The 19261-nt window shown below is 40.3% G+C and overlaps 1 protein-coding gene across 1 annotated transcript; it reads left to right on the top strand.

Moving 5' to 3' along the window:
* Positions 1–135: 135 nt before the first annotated feature.
* On the top strand, positions 136–18615 carry prss59 (serine protease 59, putative). Its single transcript, XM_086216095.1, has 9 exons — positions 136–368; positions 502–683; positions 3395–3627; positions 4742–4877; positions 8772–8886; positions 14756–14957; positions 17026–17116; positions 17262–17464; positions 18307–18615. The coding sequence occupies exons 1-9, from the start codon at positions 162–164 to the stop codon at positions 18414–18416; spliced, it is 1479 nt and encodes a 492-aa protein (XP_086072221.1). The 5' UTR covers positions 136–161; the 3' UTR covers positions 18417–18615.
* Positions 18616–19261: the final 646 nt, after the last annotated feature.

The raw sequence follows: 19261 nt of genomic DNA on the forward strand, positions 1-19261 counted from the left end.
TTAAGTTCTGTGAAGATTGCAAATATTTCAATGGGATGAGAACGTTTCTAAGAGCTCTTATCTCCAATTTTTTTGCAAGAATTTAAAGTAGCAGCAGAAGAAGTCACATGATCCCATTGAACAAAGTCACATGGCCCCATTTCCCCTTTTTATATGTCAACATGGCTTGTCAAAGGCATGGACTCCCAGTGTGTAAAACAACCTCATTCGTCCTGTTTACTCTCTGTCTTCTTGTAGAGGGACGGTATAAGGGTTTTAGGAAGTTCAGTCAAGAGCAAGATACCAGACATGGAGTTGTGTTTCAGGATCAGTGGTTCACACAGAAACTGGATCACTTCAATGGTGCAGAATCCAGAGTGTGGCAGCAGGTAAGTCTCTACATGTCTTGAGCACTGAAATGTTTTAAATAGTGATCAGATCATACTGGTTTCTCCAAACGTGCAAAACTGAACCGTAATATTCACATTCTTCGTGAGCCTCCCTCCTTTTCTTCTTCCTCAGAGGTACTTCGTGAATGATGCCTTTTATAAGCCGGGTGGCCCTGTGTTTTTGATGATTGGCGGTGAAGGTCCAGCCAATCCAGCATGGATGATGAATGGCACCTGGCTCACGTATGCAGCAAAACTGGGAGCCCTTTGCCTGATGTTAGAGCATCGCTTCTATGGGAAGAGCCAGCCTACAGTGTAAGTCGGACCATTGGCTTTATAATCCTGACTTTTCCTTTGTTTCAGAGTGGGTTCAGTCAAAATCAGAATAGAGGCCCTGCGTTCAAGCTACAAAAAACCACAAGTATTTCTGATGGAATGTTCAATTCATGTCAGATAGGGGTGTCAACATGATGAAGTACTCGCAAAGAAAGCTGTAAAAGTAAGAATGACAATGACCTGTATATTAATTCTTCTTATCCATTATGTTTGACTATTTTAAAGACGGAATATTAATTTTGGCTGCGTGTTACACTGTTGTGTTGTTGGTTACTATCGAAGGATATCAAATCATACTGTCAGCAACAGGAAATGAAGAAAGTACTTGATGTTGTGATCCGTGCCAAAGGACAGCCATCTAAATTACCCTCAGCTGGAGTAGCAAATATGATACTTTAATGGTACTCAGACAATATCATCATCATTGCCACCTTTTAGTTGGAACATAGACCATTGCTTACAGTCCACCACAGTTTTCTGTCCAGGGTTTTCTTCCCCACCTGTTTCTATGTCAGCCTGCTCCACTTGATGCCCGGCCTCACTTTTATACAGGATGAATGCAGTTACTACTATCAGTTACATTACCCTTTAAAAGAAAGACAATAGAAGGATTTTATTTTGGTTGAACAAGATTGATTAATCCATCCATTTTCTCCCGCTTATCCTGTTAAGGGTTGCGGGGGGGTGGGGGAGGTAGGGGGGCTGCATCCTATCCCAGCAGCTTTCAGGCGAGAGGTGGGGTTCACCCTGGACAGGTCACCAGTCCATCACAGGGCCAAAACATAGAGACAGACAACCATTCACACTCACAGTCACACCTACGGTCAATTTAGAGTGTCCAATCAGCCTCGTCCCCTCTTGATGTCTTTGGACTGTGGGAGGAAGCTGGAGTACCAGAGAGAACCCACGCAGGAACAGGGAGAACATGCAGACTCTACACAGAAAGATCCTGTGCTGGAGCCGGGACTCGAACCCAGACCTTCTTGCTGTGAGGCGACAGTGCTGACCACTGCACCACCGTGCCACCCAGATTGATTAATATGATTGATAAAGCTGAAATGTTTTTGGTAATACTTTTATGGTAGAATCCAATTCTGCTGCTGATAATTTGAACAAAACTGCACTCCTCAAACCCTCAACATGTTTGACTCTCAATTATTGCTTCAGGATTAATCAAATTATTATACAAGTTCAAACAGTACTGCACAATTTTTTATATATTTTTGTCTATCCTTGATTAAATTGTTTGAGCCAGGAAATACATATTTCAAAATGATCTGTAACTTGTGCACATTTTTCTTGATAAGCAATCAAGCACAGCTGTGATACTGTTTACATATTTTATAATGCAATATTGTACACAATAGTTTTATTGTGACTTTTCCACCAAAATTTGCAGTACTATTCTGGATGGCTCAACAAAAGGACATTTTCAACAACTTCAAGTTCCTGGTGTCAGCAATAGCTGGTTATGGAGTTGTACCACTAGATGGCAGCAATGCATTGAGAAGAGGACAGTGTCTGGGGCTCAGGCAGCTCATTTGGGCTAGTTCAGGGGTTCATTCATGGTCCAGGGACCCCCGGGGGACATAGAGTGTCTTCCAATGGGCCCTCACCAACATGAAGACTATTTAATATCACCTTTATTAAAATGTTTATGAAAGGCTCCTCAATAATAATATGGTCTCTGATCTGGCATTAAAATATATGAATATAATAAGAAGAATTATACTCATTTCATTCTGTGCCAGTGGAAAGCTGGTCTTTCGAGTTGGCTCTCTCCAACTACATTCACCTTATGGTCCTTAATTAATTAAAGCATGGGAACAACTTGTTGCTATGACCACAAAGGAATAAGTGTTTAACTTTGTTTTATCTCCTCAAGATATAACTTAGGGATGGGCGGCACGGTGGTGCAGTGGTCAGCACTGTGGCCTCACAGCAAGAAGGTTCCAGGTTCAAGTCCCGGCTCCAGCACTGGATCTTTCTGTGTGGAGTCTGCATGTTCTCCCTGTTCCTGTGTGGGTTCTCTCTGGTACTCCAGCTTCCTCCCACAGTCCAAAGACCTCAAGAGAGGACGAGGCTGATTGATACTCTAAATTGACCGTAGGTGTGAGTGTGAATGATTGTTCGTCTCTCTATGTGTTGGTCCTGTGATGGACTGGTGACCTGTCCAGGGTGAACCCCGCCTCTCGCCTGAAGAATGCTGGGATAGGCTCCACCCCCCCGCAACCCTTAACAGGATAAGCGGTAGAAAAAAAAAAGAACATGGTTCTGTAGAAATATAGTTTTATTGTCATTTTAAAAAGTTACATGTAGTGTATGTGTATAATATTATGCAAATTTGAGCAAATTTCCTGTTCCTTTTCTTGAAATATTTTCATGTCGCTGCTTGTCAGGTGATTATTTGCTGATTTTTTTTTTTTAGTTTCTGGCAAATCTACTGATGATACTGTCTTTATTTTAAGAGATCGAGTGAAATTAGTGACAGGAATAGGTTAAAAAAAACGGAATTAGTTAACTCTGGCAGACAATCAGAAGTTGATGATCAGATACTGTAATGGTACGTGGCTTAGTGACGATCTTGAGGGCTCAGAACATGAAAACGTTTGAGAGGCACTGCACTTGATTATAGATGTGTACTGTTAACACACCTCATATTGAATAGCCTCCCTCTTCTCTCCATGTAGTGACCTGAGCACAGACAACCTGCGTTTTCTCAGTAGCCGTCAGGCTTTGGCTGATCTGGCTCACTTCTGCACCGTGTTGGCTGAGAGCCAAGGTCTGAGCAACAGGAAGTGGGTGGCATTCGGTGGCTCTTACCCAGGATCCTTAGCAGCTTGGCTGAGGATGAAGTACCCTCACCTGATATATGCCGCTGTGGCCACCAGTGCACCCATTCATGCTACGGTCAATTTCCCAGGTAGAAAGCAACAACACCCAAAGACACATTACATATTTATTAAATTCAGATATATACAAGTTCCTTCCTACAGTCAAATATCAACATCACCATTGACCAACACATTCAGAGGTTAACTGAATCTGAAGTCTTGCTCATTGTGTCAGAGGTAGGAGCTCCAGACGGATCAGACATGGCGACGGGTTGGTCTCTAGCTGTGTTGTGTTGTTTTTCTATGGAAAACGGCAGGCAGGAATCAAGGAGTCAAAGTTCAAGTGCTTTTGAGAGTGGACATGTGTTAGTCCACCCACATGCTCATGCTATCTTGCAGACACCATCACACACAAGTGAATCACTCACAATTACCGTCTGTTAACTCCCAGAAATATCAGAGGATGGTGTGCATATGGCGAAATTACATCAAGTGCTCACTGGTAGAAATTAAAGTCTCGTATTGGTTGAGTTTGTAGTAAAACAAATCTCATTACGCTTAATAAACAAAATAATCCATTTATTCGTGGCATCTTAATGATATGAAGGGGCTTGTTTTTAATACATTACAGTCGTATTGTAAAGTGACACCAAAAAGTAATTTTCAAACTGATAGTTTTCAACAGCGTTTTCCGTTTTGTAGCTGTACCGTTAGCTTCAAGCAAACTATGTGTGGCTGGCAATTTCTGCAGTCTGCTTCTGCCACTGAGTTAACAGCTGTTTTTTTCCCTGAAAATAACTGTTATCAAAAAAAAGCACCCTTTTTCTGAAAAAAAAAAAACCTGTTCTTATAATGAATGTAATGTCTGACTAGAAATTAGACAAATATACTTGGCGAGACTTTGTTTTTCCAGTGTTTGTTTTTTTTTTTCCACAAAGTTCTCATTTCCCAAAAGAACACTGCAGTTAGTCAGCATTATTAGCAGTAGGAGGTTGGCTTTCACTACAAATGGAAGTGTTCCAAATTTCTCCTCTGACTGTGCTGTAAACTGTGAAATGCACTTCTGAAGAGACACATCATTTAATTTTCAAGCAAAAACCTCTTTTTAAGTCAAAATTTCTCAAGAATGTGAATATATTCAGACGTTGCTCTGGTTCATTTTTGTGACCTGCTATCTCCCTGTTTGTCTCAATGTCCCTCCAGAGTACCTGGAGGTGGTGGAGCGTTCGCTGGCTTCAGAGAACCCAGAGTGTCCCCTACTTGTAAAAAAGGCCTCAGATACCCTATTGGAGCTTCTCAAAGACCCCAAGACTTATGACAACATCACCAAAGATTTCAAGTACTGTATCTCCATTCTTTGCAGTCATACCCTCAAAAACATGAACTGAAAAGGTTTTTAGATGTTTTAGCAAGATAAACAGATGTCACAGTCATTTCTCCTGAGTTAGCTGGTATGAGAGGATTCACGACAGCTTGTAAAGTTACAGTCTCTAACGTAAAGCCCATAATTATTGGGGGTAAGGCCATTTTTTTGCTCTGATTCCAGTAATTAATGCTAAACAAAGGTAACCGCCCTTTGATTTTGGATTCGTATTTATGTGACACAAATGAGTGTCATTGACTCTTTTTTTTCTTCATTAAGCTTTGGAAGAGAAAAAAAATCCCTAAGTTATTTTTAGTTTTTGGTTGTTTGTTTTTTTTTCAACCCTGGTTGATTTTCAAACTATAAACCGGCTTGTGAAACTAGGATTGCAAAAGGACGTGCATGAAATCTGACACGTTATTTAGATGCTATTGCTGCAAATGTATCCAGAGATTTTTGGAAAGGTACATTTATGCAAGGGTTTAAGAAACAAAAACAAAAAACAAGCCCTATCTCCCAAGTCAGTGCAAATCTTGACATCAAGCATCGCATGTGTCTGGGAACACGTTGAGAATAATTTCGTTTTTATACAAAAATATGTGCATATATGCCGGCTCTAAATAAAAAAACACACACACACACACACACCAATAAATAGGCAAAAAATATTGGATTTACACTTTTCACCACACCAATAGATGAACTTGCCTTTTATGCATCAAAAATGTTTCTGAAATTGTTATGTATTGGAGGAAAAAAAAAATCCAGAATCTTCCCTGTAAGCCTCTATAGGGTTCTGGTTTCATTCTTCACCCATCTACCAAGATTCATGAAAATTTGCCTGGTAGTTTCTCTCCACCCAAACAAACAAAACATATGCATAACCTCCCTAGTGAAGCTCACAACCCAGGTAGATGTGAGCAGGTAGTGGTCTGATCTGGGATCACACAGGGTGCACTGACAGCTGGAGTGATTCAGGAGGTTCAAAGAGCAGCTGCAGTTGTCAGGTCCTATTACAGTGTCCTGACCTTCCTCCAGGCTTTTTTGTACCAAACCAAATGTCACACCTGCACTAGAGATACTGTTGATTCGAAGTCATTTATTTCTTCAAAGTTATACACACTACAATTCACCCATTGTCTTTATCTCCTTTGTGAACCTGTCCTGAGATTCCACTCTCCCTCTCCACTTTCTTCAGTTTGTTTTTTTTTTGTTGCGAAAAAAAAAAGCCTTCCAAATAATACTAATGTTGAGTCATGATTACTGTATGTGTTTACAGACTCTAATTGTCTTTCATACCTCTTTAATGTTTTAATTTCTTACAACTTGCTTGCTGTAACACAAGAGTTTTGATGTAATCTTGTTTTTTGTCCTCTGTCCCCCAAATGTTGCCCCCAAACTCTGATAAAGCTGCCTTAATTTTCCAACACTGTGAACTCGAGAAACACAGTTCCATTGTTCTGTGGCAGCTGAGATGGTTATCTAAAATCCAGGTCTAAAACGCTGTCTTTCAAAATGGCTACACGCCTCTGTTTAAATAAAAGTAAATGTCACCTTAAGTTATTTCAAAAGACAATAAATATTTTCTTATTCATTATTAATCTCATTCAGGGCATACATTTTTTTTCCCTTTTTAAAGTGTTTTATTTCGTTAAAACACATAATTATTACTTTGAATATGCCTTCTGTGCATCCACAGTCGTTATCATGGTATTTAATTAGCCTCAAAACCCACTTACACACTAACCAGGAACATGCACATGATATAAGTGCACAGAAAAGCCCCTGTGAGTAGACAACCATGCTTGAGAAGGAGAATTGCTGCTCCAGTGGAGCAGCAAGAGCTAGACTCCAACTTTTCCCCCACTACTTGACACTCGCTTGCTCCTCAAGTTGACTTTTAAGATGTCAGTAACCCCTTTAATGACAGCATTATGAAAAAAACCCAAAACTTCTTAGAGTAATTTTTTGTTATTAAAAATGAAAAGATAATATCAACTGTACTACACTTCATGGACAATCATGTTTATACAAGTTGACCTAAAATCAAAAGGGTACTGGGGCATCTTCCAGAGAGATGCAGACTCCACAGAAAGTGGAGCTTGAGGCTTGTTAATTTCGTTTTTAGTGACAATTTGAGCCAGATTATAAGATAGCCGTTACTGTTTCAGACCTGTAGCACCAGCAGCAGAACCATTATTTTCCTTTGGCCTTGACACTGGAGCCCGTCTTAGCCTGCAAGTGCCTCGTAAAATTTCAAATGTTGTTTTTTTGCAGCTGACAGATACTCTTGATCACCCAGGCACAATTTGGATTTAGCTGTGAAGTTCTTGTCCCTTATAATGTCCCCAAATAATCCAAGTATTTCAACCACATAAAGGCTGTCCTCTCTGCTATCTTGCCATCAGTGCAGCAGGTAGCAGCTGAGCGCTGGGCAATAACTCCAAGTATAAAAGAAACGGGATTTTCGACACTAATAGATTACTTATTTGATCAAGTAACCAAATAACTGACTGCATTAATTGCAAAATATTTGCTTTGTGCACATGCACAAAATATACTGAGAGTGCTCCATTGTCTAACTTTGTTACTCCACCACCCACGGTCTTCAGGCTGTGTCCCTTTCTTTGGCAGTAGAATCATAGGGATAAAGTGCCAGGATCCGGATCATGAGCACGAGCACAACTTGAAGTGTACGTGATTTAGATGAGGGAAGTGCCACGTTTTTAGCTGTCTCTATTGCTATTATATATTTTACCATGAAGCCAGTCAGCATGAATGATAACTGATGAATTGCTTTTATAATGACATAGAATAGCAGACAGAAGTAATCCTGGGTGCTGGTTTTGGAGCCTAGTCTTTGTTTCCTAACTGCCCTGACCTGACCACACCAGGCATCTTTTATTTTATTTTAGCTCCCTGCAGATCAGGCAGACCATAGATGCAGACATGCTCTCATGCTGACATACAAAGCTTGTTTGGTGACTTTGGTGGTCCAGCCTCCAAACCACAATGCCTCAGGGAATACAGGACTTGCGTCATGGTCTAATTATGATAGATGTGTCTTTCAATGCACAGACAGACAAATAAGTTGTTTTAAATCCAGAACACTACGTAAATTAGCCAGAGCGGGTGTCTGAGAGATCAATCTATCAATGGAGACATGGCTTTATCATTTTTGAGTGATATCTTTTTGTTTTGTGGAATAGTGAAGACTTATGGCCATAGCAAGTGTAATTTTTGCAATTGAGTTCAAATGAAAGCTAATGGGAAGTGCTGTAAGCACAAGTGATGAGAATTTGTCATGTGGATAGTAATTTCTTAAATCTTTTTGGGGTTTTGTTGGCAATATAAAATAGAATATCAGCAAGCCTCAAAACCATATGGTGCTACTTTCCCTATGTTTTAGTATAATCTGTGCCTAATTGCATTCTTTTGTCACTCCTCAAGTAATTTCAGTATCTTTTTGTAAAAATTTGTACGTAATTTTGCTGTTTTTAAAATGCAATGGCCCAATTTTATAGGCTAAGAGAGAATAATAGTTCAAAAGGGTAGCAGAAAAGATCCTGTGGACATGACCTGGCTCCTGGCCTCTAATTAGCATTTGTATATTAACGTTGCATGAATCACTGTTCAGACCATAACATCTTGTGGTAAAAGATGTCTCACTATGCATTTAAACACATTCTGAATTGCTTTGGATTGTAGGGTGCTTTGACAGTTATTTCTGGTTTCCACTCTAAAAAAGTCTAACAGTTTTGTCTAGTTGGTTGTTATGTAGTAACAGGCTCTAAACACTTTCAGTGAAATGGGCTGAAAACTCCATATGGTTCTGGACTAACTTTCCATCCATCCTTTCTCCCCATGCAGCTTATGTTCTCCACTGCAGATTCAGACAGAGATGGACTCGGCATACTTCCTAGAAATGCTGGCTGGCAACTTCATGGATGTAGTTCAGTACAATAAAGACAACAGAGCATTTGAGGTAAGAGAGTAGATGCAAGCCAAATAATAATATTAATAATCATAAATTCAATTTATATAGCGCCTTTCACAACACCCAAGGACGCTTCACAATAACACAGAAAACAACAAGACAACAAATTAACAGGCGAAGGCCTGGGAGAACAAGTGCCTCTTCAACAAGGATTTGAAGGATTCCAGGGTTTGGGCCTTGCAGAGATGTTTTGGGAGCAAGTTCCACAGAGTGGGAGCTGCCACACTGAAGGCCCTGCTCCCAAAGGTGCGTCTGCTTGTGTGGGGTACAGTGAGGAGACCCAGGTTGGCAGACCGCAGGTTCCATGAGGGATGGTGAACATGAAGGAGGTCGGTGAGATACTGAGGGGCCAGTGCATGCAGAGATTTGTAGGTGAGGATGAGGAGTTTGAAAGTATTCCAGTATTTGATGGGGAGCCAGTGCAGCTGTTTGAGGGTGGGGGTGATGTGCTGCCACGGTTTGGTGTGGATGAGAACCCTGGCAGCCGAATTTTGCACATGTTGAAGCCTGTCCAGAGTTTTATTGGTGATCCCACGAAGGATGGGATTACAGTAGTCCAGACGTGAGGTGATGAAGGCGTGTATGAGGGTTTCAGCAACAGAATCAGAGAGTGATGGCTGGAGTCTGGAAATGTTACAATACCCACAAAATATAGATAAAGGACCATGAAACAAGGGGCAAATACTGATCGATTGGAATGAACTGCTCATCGAACAATTTCATAATGTGTTTAAAATCTGTCCGTCTGTCTGTCACTGACGCCATGTTAATAGCCTGACTTAAAAACTGCATCAGTGATTCGTTTCAAACTAACATTGCATATGGAGTCTTTAGGACACTATGCTTTGGACATGGAGGCAGTTGATTATTTCGTTAAATATTTTGTTATCTTTGAAAATTTGTCACCATTTACTTAAGATTTTTGGGAGATTACTGCAGGGCCTTACCCTGTAAAACTCCAGCAGTGTTTTGCGGTTTAGAAAATTTCATTCGTCCTTCCAATCACCACGAGGGCTAAATTTTTAGTTTTGGGTAGACTATTGAAGTTAAGTACCGGTAAATAGGAATTTTTTTGAGGCTGAACACAAATCGGTGTAAATGTGTTTATTTGCGAGTTTTGGAGGGGCTGACAGGCTGGTGCCCTCTGTGATTTCGGAAGAATAAGATCTGTCAGGAGAATTGCAAAATTAATGTAAAGCTATGTACGAGCTTTACCACAGATGCATGTCTTCACCTTCACTGCTAGCTTCTACTTTTGTGCTTCAGCTGTTTTCAGCATGATGACATTTAATAGGCTGCACGGTGGTGCAGTGGTTAGCACTGTGGCCTCACAGCAAGAAGGTTCCGGGTTCGAGTCCCGGCTCGGGCGCGGGATCTTTCTGTGTGGAGTTTACATGATCTCCCTGTTCCTGTGTGGGTTCTCTCTGGTACTCCAGCTTCCTCCCACAGTCCAAAGACATCAAGAGAGGACGAGGCTGATTGATACTCTAAATTGGTAGGTGTGACTGTGAGTGTGAATGGTTGTTCATCTCTGTATGTTGGCCCTGTGATGGACTGGTGACCTGTCCAGGGTGAACCCTGCCTCTCGCCCGTGCTGGGATAGGCTCCAGCCCCCCCGCGACCCTTACTAGTAAGGAATAAGCGGAAGACGACGATGGATGGATGACATTTAATATTCATGACAACCTCTGTAGTCATACAAGTCACTCTGTAGTTATACAAGTCACCATTTTAAATATGCATAGATATTTAAAAATCCCAATAAGAATTGAAATTGAAATTGAAGTGTGGTATTTACTGACATACTACAAAGCCTTGAATCACTTTTGCACTCGTTAGCCATTAGTCACCATTAGTTTTAAGCTAAGTCTGTGTGGCTGACTCTTACTGAATTTTGGAATTACAAAGAAGTAATGTAGGATAGAAAACATCTTTGTGAGATCTGGACACCTCAGAAGGGTTAATACACTTTTTTGGTTGATGTATCGCTCGAAGATATCTCAACACATATCATGTTTCAGGCATTTGATGGAAAAACCCATTTAGAAATCCTGTTGACATTGACACAAAGGAACTGGACTCTCAACAGTGCCAACCTAATTCCAGGTTTTAGGACTAATTCCTTCACCAATCTATGGATGTGCTCATTTAATATTGACTAAGCATTCATCCATCCATTTTCAATCACTTAGCCTTTGAGGTTGGGGGGTGGGGGGGTGGGGTGGAGCCTGTCACAGCTGCCTTCAGGCAAAAGGTGGGGTAAACTGTGGATGGGTTGCCAGTCCATCACAGGACCAACACATAGCGACAGACATCCATTCAAACTCACAGCCACACCTACAGTCAATTTAGAGTATCAATCAGCCTCGTCCCCTCTTGATGTCTTTGGACTGTGGGAGGACGCCAAAGTACCCAGAGAGAACCCACGCAGGAACAGGGAGAACATGGAGACTCCACACAGAAAGATCCCGTGCTGGAGCCAGGGCTCAAACCTGGAAGTGCCAACCACTGCACCACTGTCCGGCACTTGACTTAAAATTAAATAGGTATATTTCCAAAAGCTCTTCCTTTGATCACATTCCTTCCCAGGTTTGAAGGTTGATGTGCCCTGAAAAAATGAAATGTTAAATAATTTTTCCACATTTAATTATTTTACTAGCTGCTTTAAAAAGGTTATCACTACAAAGCTATTTTCGTCGACCCTCAGTCAGGCTGAAAGAATGAAAACGTGCTGTCATCAGGCGGACACTTCATGAGCATATGCTCAGCACAAGGAATAGCTTATCAATGCTGTCCTAACATCACGTCATTAATCTGAGTTGAACCTTTGTAGGTTTTCTGTCTTCATTGAGTGGAGGCCAGATATGAGGTTTAGATAGCCCAAGCAGTAAAAAGGAACATATAATAAACCCAATGTTGTTTAACAGGGTTGCCAATATACTGACATACAATAGGGTTTCTAGGGTTGTCGCTGGGGCTGTTTGCTACTTTGCTCTGTATATCTATAACTTAATAAGATATGAGGAGACCCTCTACAAACCTACATGTAGACTTAAGGGGTAATTGGTTAAGATAATGCTGGGAAATGCTGTGGTTTCACCAAACTTCTTTAACTTAGGAACATACTTGGCAGCCTTGAGACCTTAAAGTTAGGGAGGAATTCCAAACCAAAGAGGTGAGGGGGGCGGGGGAAAGGCCACCAGTAAGGGGAGTAGTGAGGGAAACTGCTGGTCTGGCTCTGTACAAACATTAAAAGAATCCACCAACCAGCACCTGTAGCCTTGTTGTTATCTTGAGCATTCCAGGCTTACACCCAAGTGTTAACTTACAGCTCAGAAATAGTTGGCTCGTAACTCCCAATAAATACACGCACAGGAGAACAATATGACATCACATGCAACACTGTGCACGTAAGTAAACAGGGACATGGAGGCCAGAGATGTGAGCGCATCATATAACTTGATTTTTTTAATTATTGCCAAGTGGGATCACATTTGGGTCACTTCTGCACTCTGTGTGATCCTTGCCAAAGTCAGAGTGCAAGCTGTTTCCCTGTTGCTAAGCTAACCTCTGACTGTAGCTTCCTATTTAACAAACATGGCAGTTGTATTCTCTTGTGTAACTCAGTGAGAAAGCAAGGATTTCTCAGAATGTTTACCCCCTCTTGGCAATGTTTTCTAAGAACAGTGTTGGCAGATGTTTAATAAGTATTTTACTTCAAATAAAACAACGAAACAGTGAATCACAACCCCAAAATTGCAAACACTCCTGTATTACAGGTATGCAAAATATTTATAGACAACAATTTGTTTCTATTGAAAGCCTATTTTTTTGGCAAAAACCTGTGGAATATGAAAAAGTTGTTTCACATAACAAGTACAGTGAGCTCAATCACTCTTGTGTTGTTTGTGCGTCCACGCCATTCTTATGAATGTGATATCTCAGAAATGACAGAGGGAATTCCTTCACATTTTTTTCACAAATATTTTCTTTGACCCACAGATGAAATGATTATTTTGGTGGTCAAAATTTAAGAGCCTATCCCAGCTGACATTGGGCGTGAGGCAGGGTTCATCCCTGGATGGGTCGCTAGCATGTCGCAGGGCCATCAAGACCAATTAGGGGCTCAGTATCTTGGTCAAGGATACTTCGACATGGTCACTGGGGAAAGTGAGGATCGAACCAGTGACCCTTTGGTTGCTAGACGGCCATGCTACCTCCAAGCCATGCCGCCCCCTTGTGGCTGAGTGTGTGACAATTTTATATATCACGTTTGGTTCTGTGACTGCATTATCTCTATTATTATTCAGAGAATTCTTTCAGATTTGGTACAAATGTTCACTTGGACTCAAGTATTAAGGTTTTGATGGTCGAGGGTCACTAGTCAACGTCACTGTAATGGCACAAAACATATTTTGGCTGTGATTCTTACAAGCTAATTATGAAAAAAAAATGTCACATGGCATTTACTATAGCTATGCATCATGAAATTATTATATTTTCTACCAAAAAGGTCAAAGGTCAATGTCAGTGTGACTTTGAAATATTCTGTAAAATTCTTTCTTGATCGTTATTATTGTCAACTGGGTAATGCCTTTTATTAGAATCATTTAAAGTCAAAAAGGTTTATGATAAGTTTGGAAAAACATGGACGTAAACTGCCACTGAACTAGTTGGTGAAGGCAAACAACCACAGGGCGGTAATTCTAGTTCCCTCTCTTTGCCCATTTTTAACAGCAACCCCTGTCTTTCCCTCCTCTTTTTTTCATTCCTTCCCCTCTCTGTCCCCCTCTGTGCCTTGAGGAGACGTGAGTCCGGTTACCAATAAGCTGATGTGAAAAAGTAACAAAAGCGTCTTTAGTCTCTGTGGTTTCCTGTCGCTCTGAGTTAAACAGACACTTATAAAAGATCCGACAGCAGTGGTGGGCCACGGCGCTAGTGGACAAACCCAGCCAAAAGCAGCCCCTCTGGCACAAAATTCTAGAATACACTAGCAGATTTTAGATACCCCTGAGGTATTTAGGACCAAACTAGGAGTAAGGTGTAATTCAATCAGACGAGGCAGATCAGTAGCATCATGTTTGACAGGTCATCAAAGGAGTGCTTTATAAGAAGAAGGAGAAAAAAAAAAACGGAAGGACATTACGCAACACTACAGCTTTTTTAAAACAAGAACTAACAGTCCTTCCTCTTTTTATTTACAAGATGCAGAAGGGATATTTGAAAAGATGCTTTATTTTAACTGTGCCCACTGCCAACTGTTTACTTCTGCTGGCCCTATTCCAAGAACATGTTTCCTTTTGGGCAGATTTATACTTGGACATACACAAATACAATGTTAGGAGCACTGATGGAGGAGATCACCACAGGTATTTAACAAAACACAGACACACCACCACAACCCTGGATGTGGCTCACCTAAATGGAATCCAGCCATCATTAATCTCACCCCTTCCACCTTTGCTTTGTCTACTGGATGAGTCCAGTTTACATGAAAACAAAAGACATATAACTATATATATATATATATATATATATATATATATATATATATATATATATATATATACTTTTTTTTTTTTTTTTTTAGAGCAGTGGATATGTGTATTCTTAACTATTATCAGAATAGTTTGTGGCTCAAAACCCCCCTAATTCTACTCATGAGGTGGCACTTGGAGAAGTCTAGCTCATGACTCCTGCTCTTGTCATCATCTCACAATACAGTTGTGGGAATACTCTCACCCATGGAAAGTACTCAGAAGTGTCCATGTATGATCTAACCCAGACATAATCATTACATTTAGCTCTTTACTAATGTTTATTTATTTATTTTATGTGGTGGGTTTGTTTCATACAGGGAGTGACTGGCACCAACATCACCATTGAGGTGCTGTGTGGTGTGATGGGTGATGCAACGCTGGGAGAGCCTTATGCCCGATACGTTGCTGTGGCCCATCTCATGATGAAGACCTTCTCCATGAAGTGCCTGGATGCCAGCTTCAATAACAACCTCAGAGACATGACTAATACATCCTGGGATGGGCCGGCTGCAGGGGGAGGTGGGTATGAGCATGTCCCATGGGAAATGGTATTCTTGTGACAGCTACTTTGGACTGGTCTATTTAAAATGGTAACCTCAGTCATTTTAATGCTCGTACGAAAATATTTTGTGCTTTGTACATCATGATCTTTGGTTTTTAGCTTGTCAGGTGGCATATATAGGTTATCATAGCAAAAGACTGCTAAAGGCAACATGATGTCACATTGAAATTTGCCACTGCCAACTAAAAATGATAAAGGATGCAGACTCAGGAGACCAGACTATATATAGTTGAGTATGGAAAATATATGTCGTTGGGTATGGGAGATATACAAAATTGAGATATACAAAGTTGAGTATCATCTCAAAGTTGATGGCTTTTTTATTTTTTCATTAAAAACCAATCTGTGGTCAACATAGTTTTATTTATTACATATAGTATATATATTGTGATTTGTTCAATAAATGCTAAACCTGTTAAGATGGAAGCTTTTTTTTTTTGGTAACTTAAAAAAGGCGGTTGCTAACAAGAAGCTAAATAAGACCACAGAGGTTGTCGTGGAGATTAAACGTAATCACTCTGAAAACAAAAAAGGAGCGTAACCCTAGTTGAGGCGGTGTTGAAGATGTGTGTCTATGGTGTAGTTTGTTTTTATAGCATAGCTTTGTTTCTCTAACGAATACATTTTCGTATCAAAAGTCATAAAAGGGGTGTTCCTTTGTGAAGATTAACTTGCTGAACAAAATGTGTTGAAGCTAAATTTCTGGTCAACACAGAGCTTATTTTTCAGCCAAATTCCAAGTTCCAATGTTAATAACTCATTTGCTTTTGGTCTAACCCATGAACAAGTTGGCCTATAAAAATACATCATCCCTGCAGCACTCTAATAGAATTACAAGGTATGGTAAAGTAAAGTATAGTAACCCCTAAATAATATTGTGACTACTTGAAGGCGGATGTTAAGTCACTCAAACATGACTATGTCATGTAAATTTTCTAGAAATGGTTATCTGAAGGACATCGACGCCACTTGTTTTTTCTGTCTCAAAAAAAATCCAAATTGTGAAAGAGGGGTTTCTAAAGACTGGGTGTAGTCTACTTAGTGACCTCATTATTGCTGCTGAATAACAGCTTTGCATAATTTTTTTTTTTCAACGGTTTTGTTTATCACACATTGAACATTATTACCCGAGGATGTGGTTGCAGCTCCTGGCTTCAGTGTCATGAATGGGGAGAGCTGCATGGGATTACTGCACTAGGAAGTGGTCTCTTCAAAAAGCCTCAGGGATGCATCTGTATCAAGTCCCCAGAACAGCCCTTTGTCTTGTGGGTTGCATGATTTCCTCTCATAAGTAGGGCTCAAAAAGAGAATTCTGTTTGTGGATAAGCAACATTATGTAGTTTTGCAGAGCAGAAGAAATACCTGCTGATAAAAGAGATAAAAAAAAAAACCAGGATGCTGAGACATTCAAATATTTGAATTTGAGAATTAGCAAAGTACAAGGCTATTTTCAAAAATGACTCAAAATTAAACAACTGATTTTGACAAAAAGACTGGGAAAGACGGGGCAGAAATATGTTTTCAAATCCTTTTACATCCTTTTTACTGTTGAATAATGTCATTACTATGAGTGACCACAGTATGAGTGTCAATATTGCCCCGCCGCAGTAGTACATTATACACATTAAAATTTAATGGCATACAGCTTGTGTCACACTGGGTGTGTATGAAATGACTAACTTATTCGGCCCTCCTGATTCTCTGTTTATGTAGATGATTATCTGTTTATGTATGTCAATTTGATAAGGAAAGAGCACACTGAACATCAGTATAAAATTCAAGATGTGAGCATGCCGTAGTTTGTGACGGATGAAAATGACTCTGCAAAGGTCTCCAGTGGCTCATTCAAAACTCACTTTTGCTAGCTTGAACTACCCTGATCTTTCTAGTTTGTAGGGTTATGTTCTTGTTCCTTGAATTCTATAAACCAAAGAAACAGGTTAGCTGTGAGTAAAGTGTATGTGCGTGTGTGTGTGTGTGTGTGCGCCCGTGTGTGTGTGTGTGCATGCGCATATGTGTTGTCAGGGAGGCAGTGGGTCTACCAGACCTGCAGTGAATTTGGATTTTACCAAAGCACAGACTCACCCAACCAACCGTTTGCTGGATTCCCTCTTGTGTGAGTACACAAAACATTGAATGTACCTAATTAACTCATTATTATATAGTCCTCCACTCTGCCCCCTCCACTGCATAATTGCTTCACATTTAACCCTTGCCATTTATTTTGTTTAGCATCATTGGAACTGTATTCTCCCATCCAGGTTTCATGTGAAACAGTGTGCTGACTACTACAATATCAGTGCTGAGGAGGTGCTGGAAGCTGTGGCCCAGACTAATGAATATTATGGCAGTTATGATATTCACTCCAGCAGAATTGTCTTCCCAAATGGATCCATTGACCCGTGGCACGCACTGGGGATAACCCAGGACATCAGCCCTGACCTGCCTGCTGTTTTCATCAAAGGTAAGATGGAGTATGTGTCATAAGGACCACTGCTAAGATAAAAGAGACAAAAAAGATTCTGAAATGAGGTCTTTCTGATCTATATTGTAAATATTGGTGATTATGAATAATGTTGAATATTCGGACAGGCATATAATGATTTACCATCCTCCATTTGTATTCACGTTTTCAATTTATGCATAGAAATCACATTAGATGAATTTGTCTAATGTTTCCACTTGAACAATTAATTGATTAACTTATTGAGAACAAGCATGTATTCGGGGAATTAGACATGCAGGTCATGACCTGACTGGACTTCATCAGAGAATTTTAATTTTTTTTTTCACATTAAAATACATTGAGGTTGAGGTAAGTCAAATCTACTCTTTTGATGAAGATACAATTCCCAACTGGCCATTTTGAATTTCAGTGGAGGTGATCTCAGGTAGGTTATCGTTTTAAACATAACTTTTGTCAGTGTGCCATTGTTGTAGCGGTTGTCTTGTTAGACACCTTCTAAGGAACATCGATTATAACTCTGCAATGCAAGCAGGGAGGAGAGAAGGGTATTGATCGGTTTGTGTGGCACTAAAAAGGACCAGTAACTATATTTCATCAATGTGCCTCTTTGTTTTAAGCATGAAGCCATTTTGAATGAATGTCTATATCTAGAATGTGTTGAGTCACACCACTTATTTACTTAAAATTACAGAAACTCCAAAAAAAAGTTGCAGAGCAGAACAATAACTCACTTCTTGGGTTCAAATTTTATTAGGTGAATAATTGTTCTTGTAACTCAGAAAGCCTCAGTTTTACAGTTTTTTCCATATCCTTTATATTTCTATTTTTATGTGATGCAGGAACAGCCCACTGCGCCAACATGTACCCTGCCAGCTCTCAGGATCAGGCCGAGCTAGTTCGAGCCCGTGACCATGTCTCCTTACTCCTCCAGCGGTGGTTGAATCAGTAACTGCTGTCTGAAGTGTCTAATCAAGGATTTTTTTTTTACGAAGGAAACTTTTGTCTCCAGCTTGGTGACATTATTTTGAGACCGTTATTTTACTTCCCAAATGAATGACTTCTTTAGAAGCCATTTTACCCAAAGTTGAAACTTTAAGTATTCTGGATGAATGACAATGTTGTGAAGTGAATAAATGTGATTTTAAATCTAGTACGCTGTTGTCTTAATGTTTAGTGCTAGGACATTATGTGTAATGAGAAATACTGAACTGAGTTGTTTACAGATAGTGTACAAATTAAACAAAGGAATTTAAGTAGTTATAATAATATTGCTTGTTAGAATAGCTTTTTTTTTAGAAAGGTTGTATTGAAATGGAAACATAGCAGAGCTGTTGGAAACAATACACAGTGTGACTTTGGCAGCGTGTATTGATAAATGCTGTCTGCATACAGGAGACTCTTCACTCAGCTCTTGGCAAATTTATTTCATATATCTTCTTCTACAGCCTTTGCTGATTGCAAGAGTTTTGTAACCTATATTCAACTATAAAGTTCTCAGCATACCTCTGCCAAGGTGAACTTCAGGCACCTGGCACATTCATGCTCAGGCCCTAACTAAAGTTGCAGGCAGTGAGTGGCGTGCTCTTGTTCCCTCATACATGTCGGAGTATGTGTCTGTTCTGTAGAGTGAGACAGTGCTGAAACCTGATAATGTTCAATCTAATGTGTACAATGGGGGTGGGGGGTGGGGGGGCACGATGGTCCAGTGGTTAGCGCTGTCCCCTCACAGCAAGAAGGTTCCGTGGGTCTTTCAGTGTGGAGTCTCCATGTTCTCCCTGTGCCAGCGTGGGTTCT

The sequence above is a fragment of the Aulostomus chinensis genome, chromosome 10 (genome assembly GCF_037954235.1).
Source record: "Aulostomus chinensis isolate RoL2024-O1b breed Wild chromosome 10, RoL_Achi_v1.0, whole genome shotgun sequence".
NCBI lineage: Eukaryota > Metazoa > Chordata > Actinopteri > Syngnathiformes > Aulostomidae > Aulostomus > Aulostomus chinensis.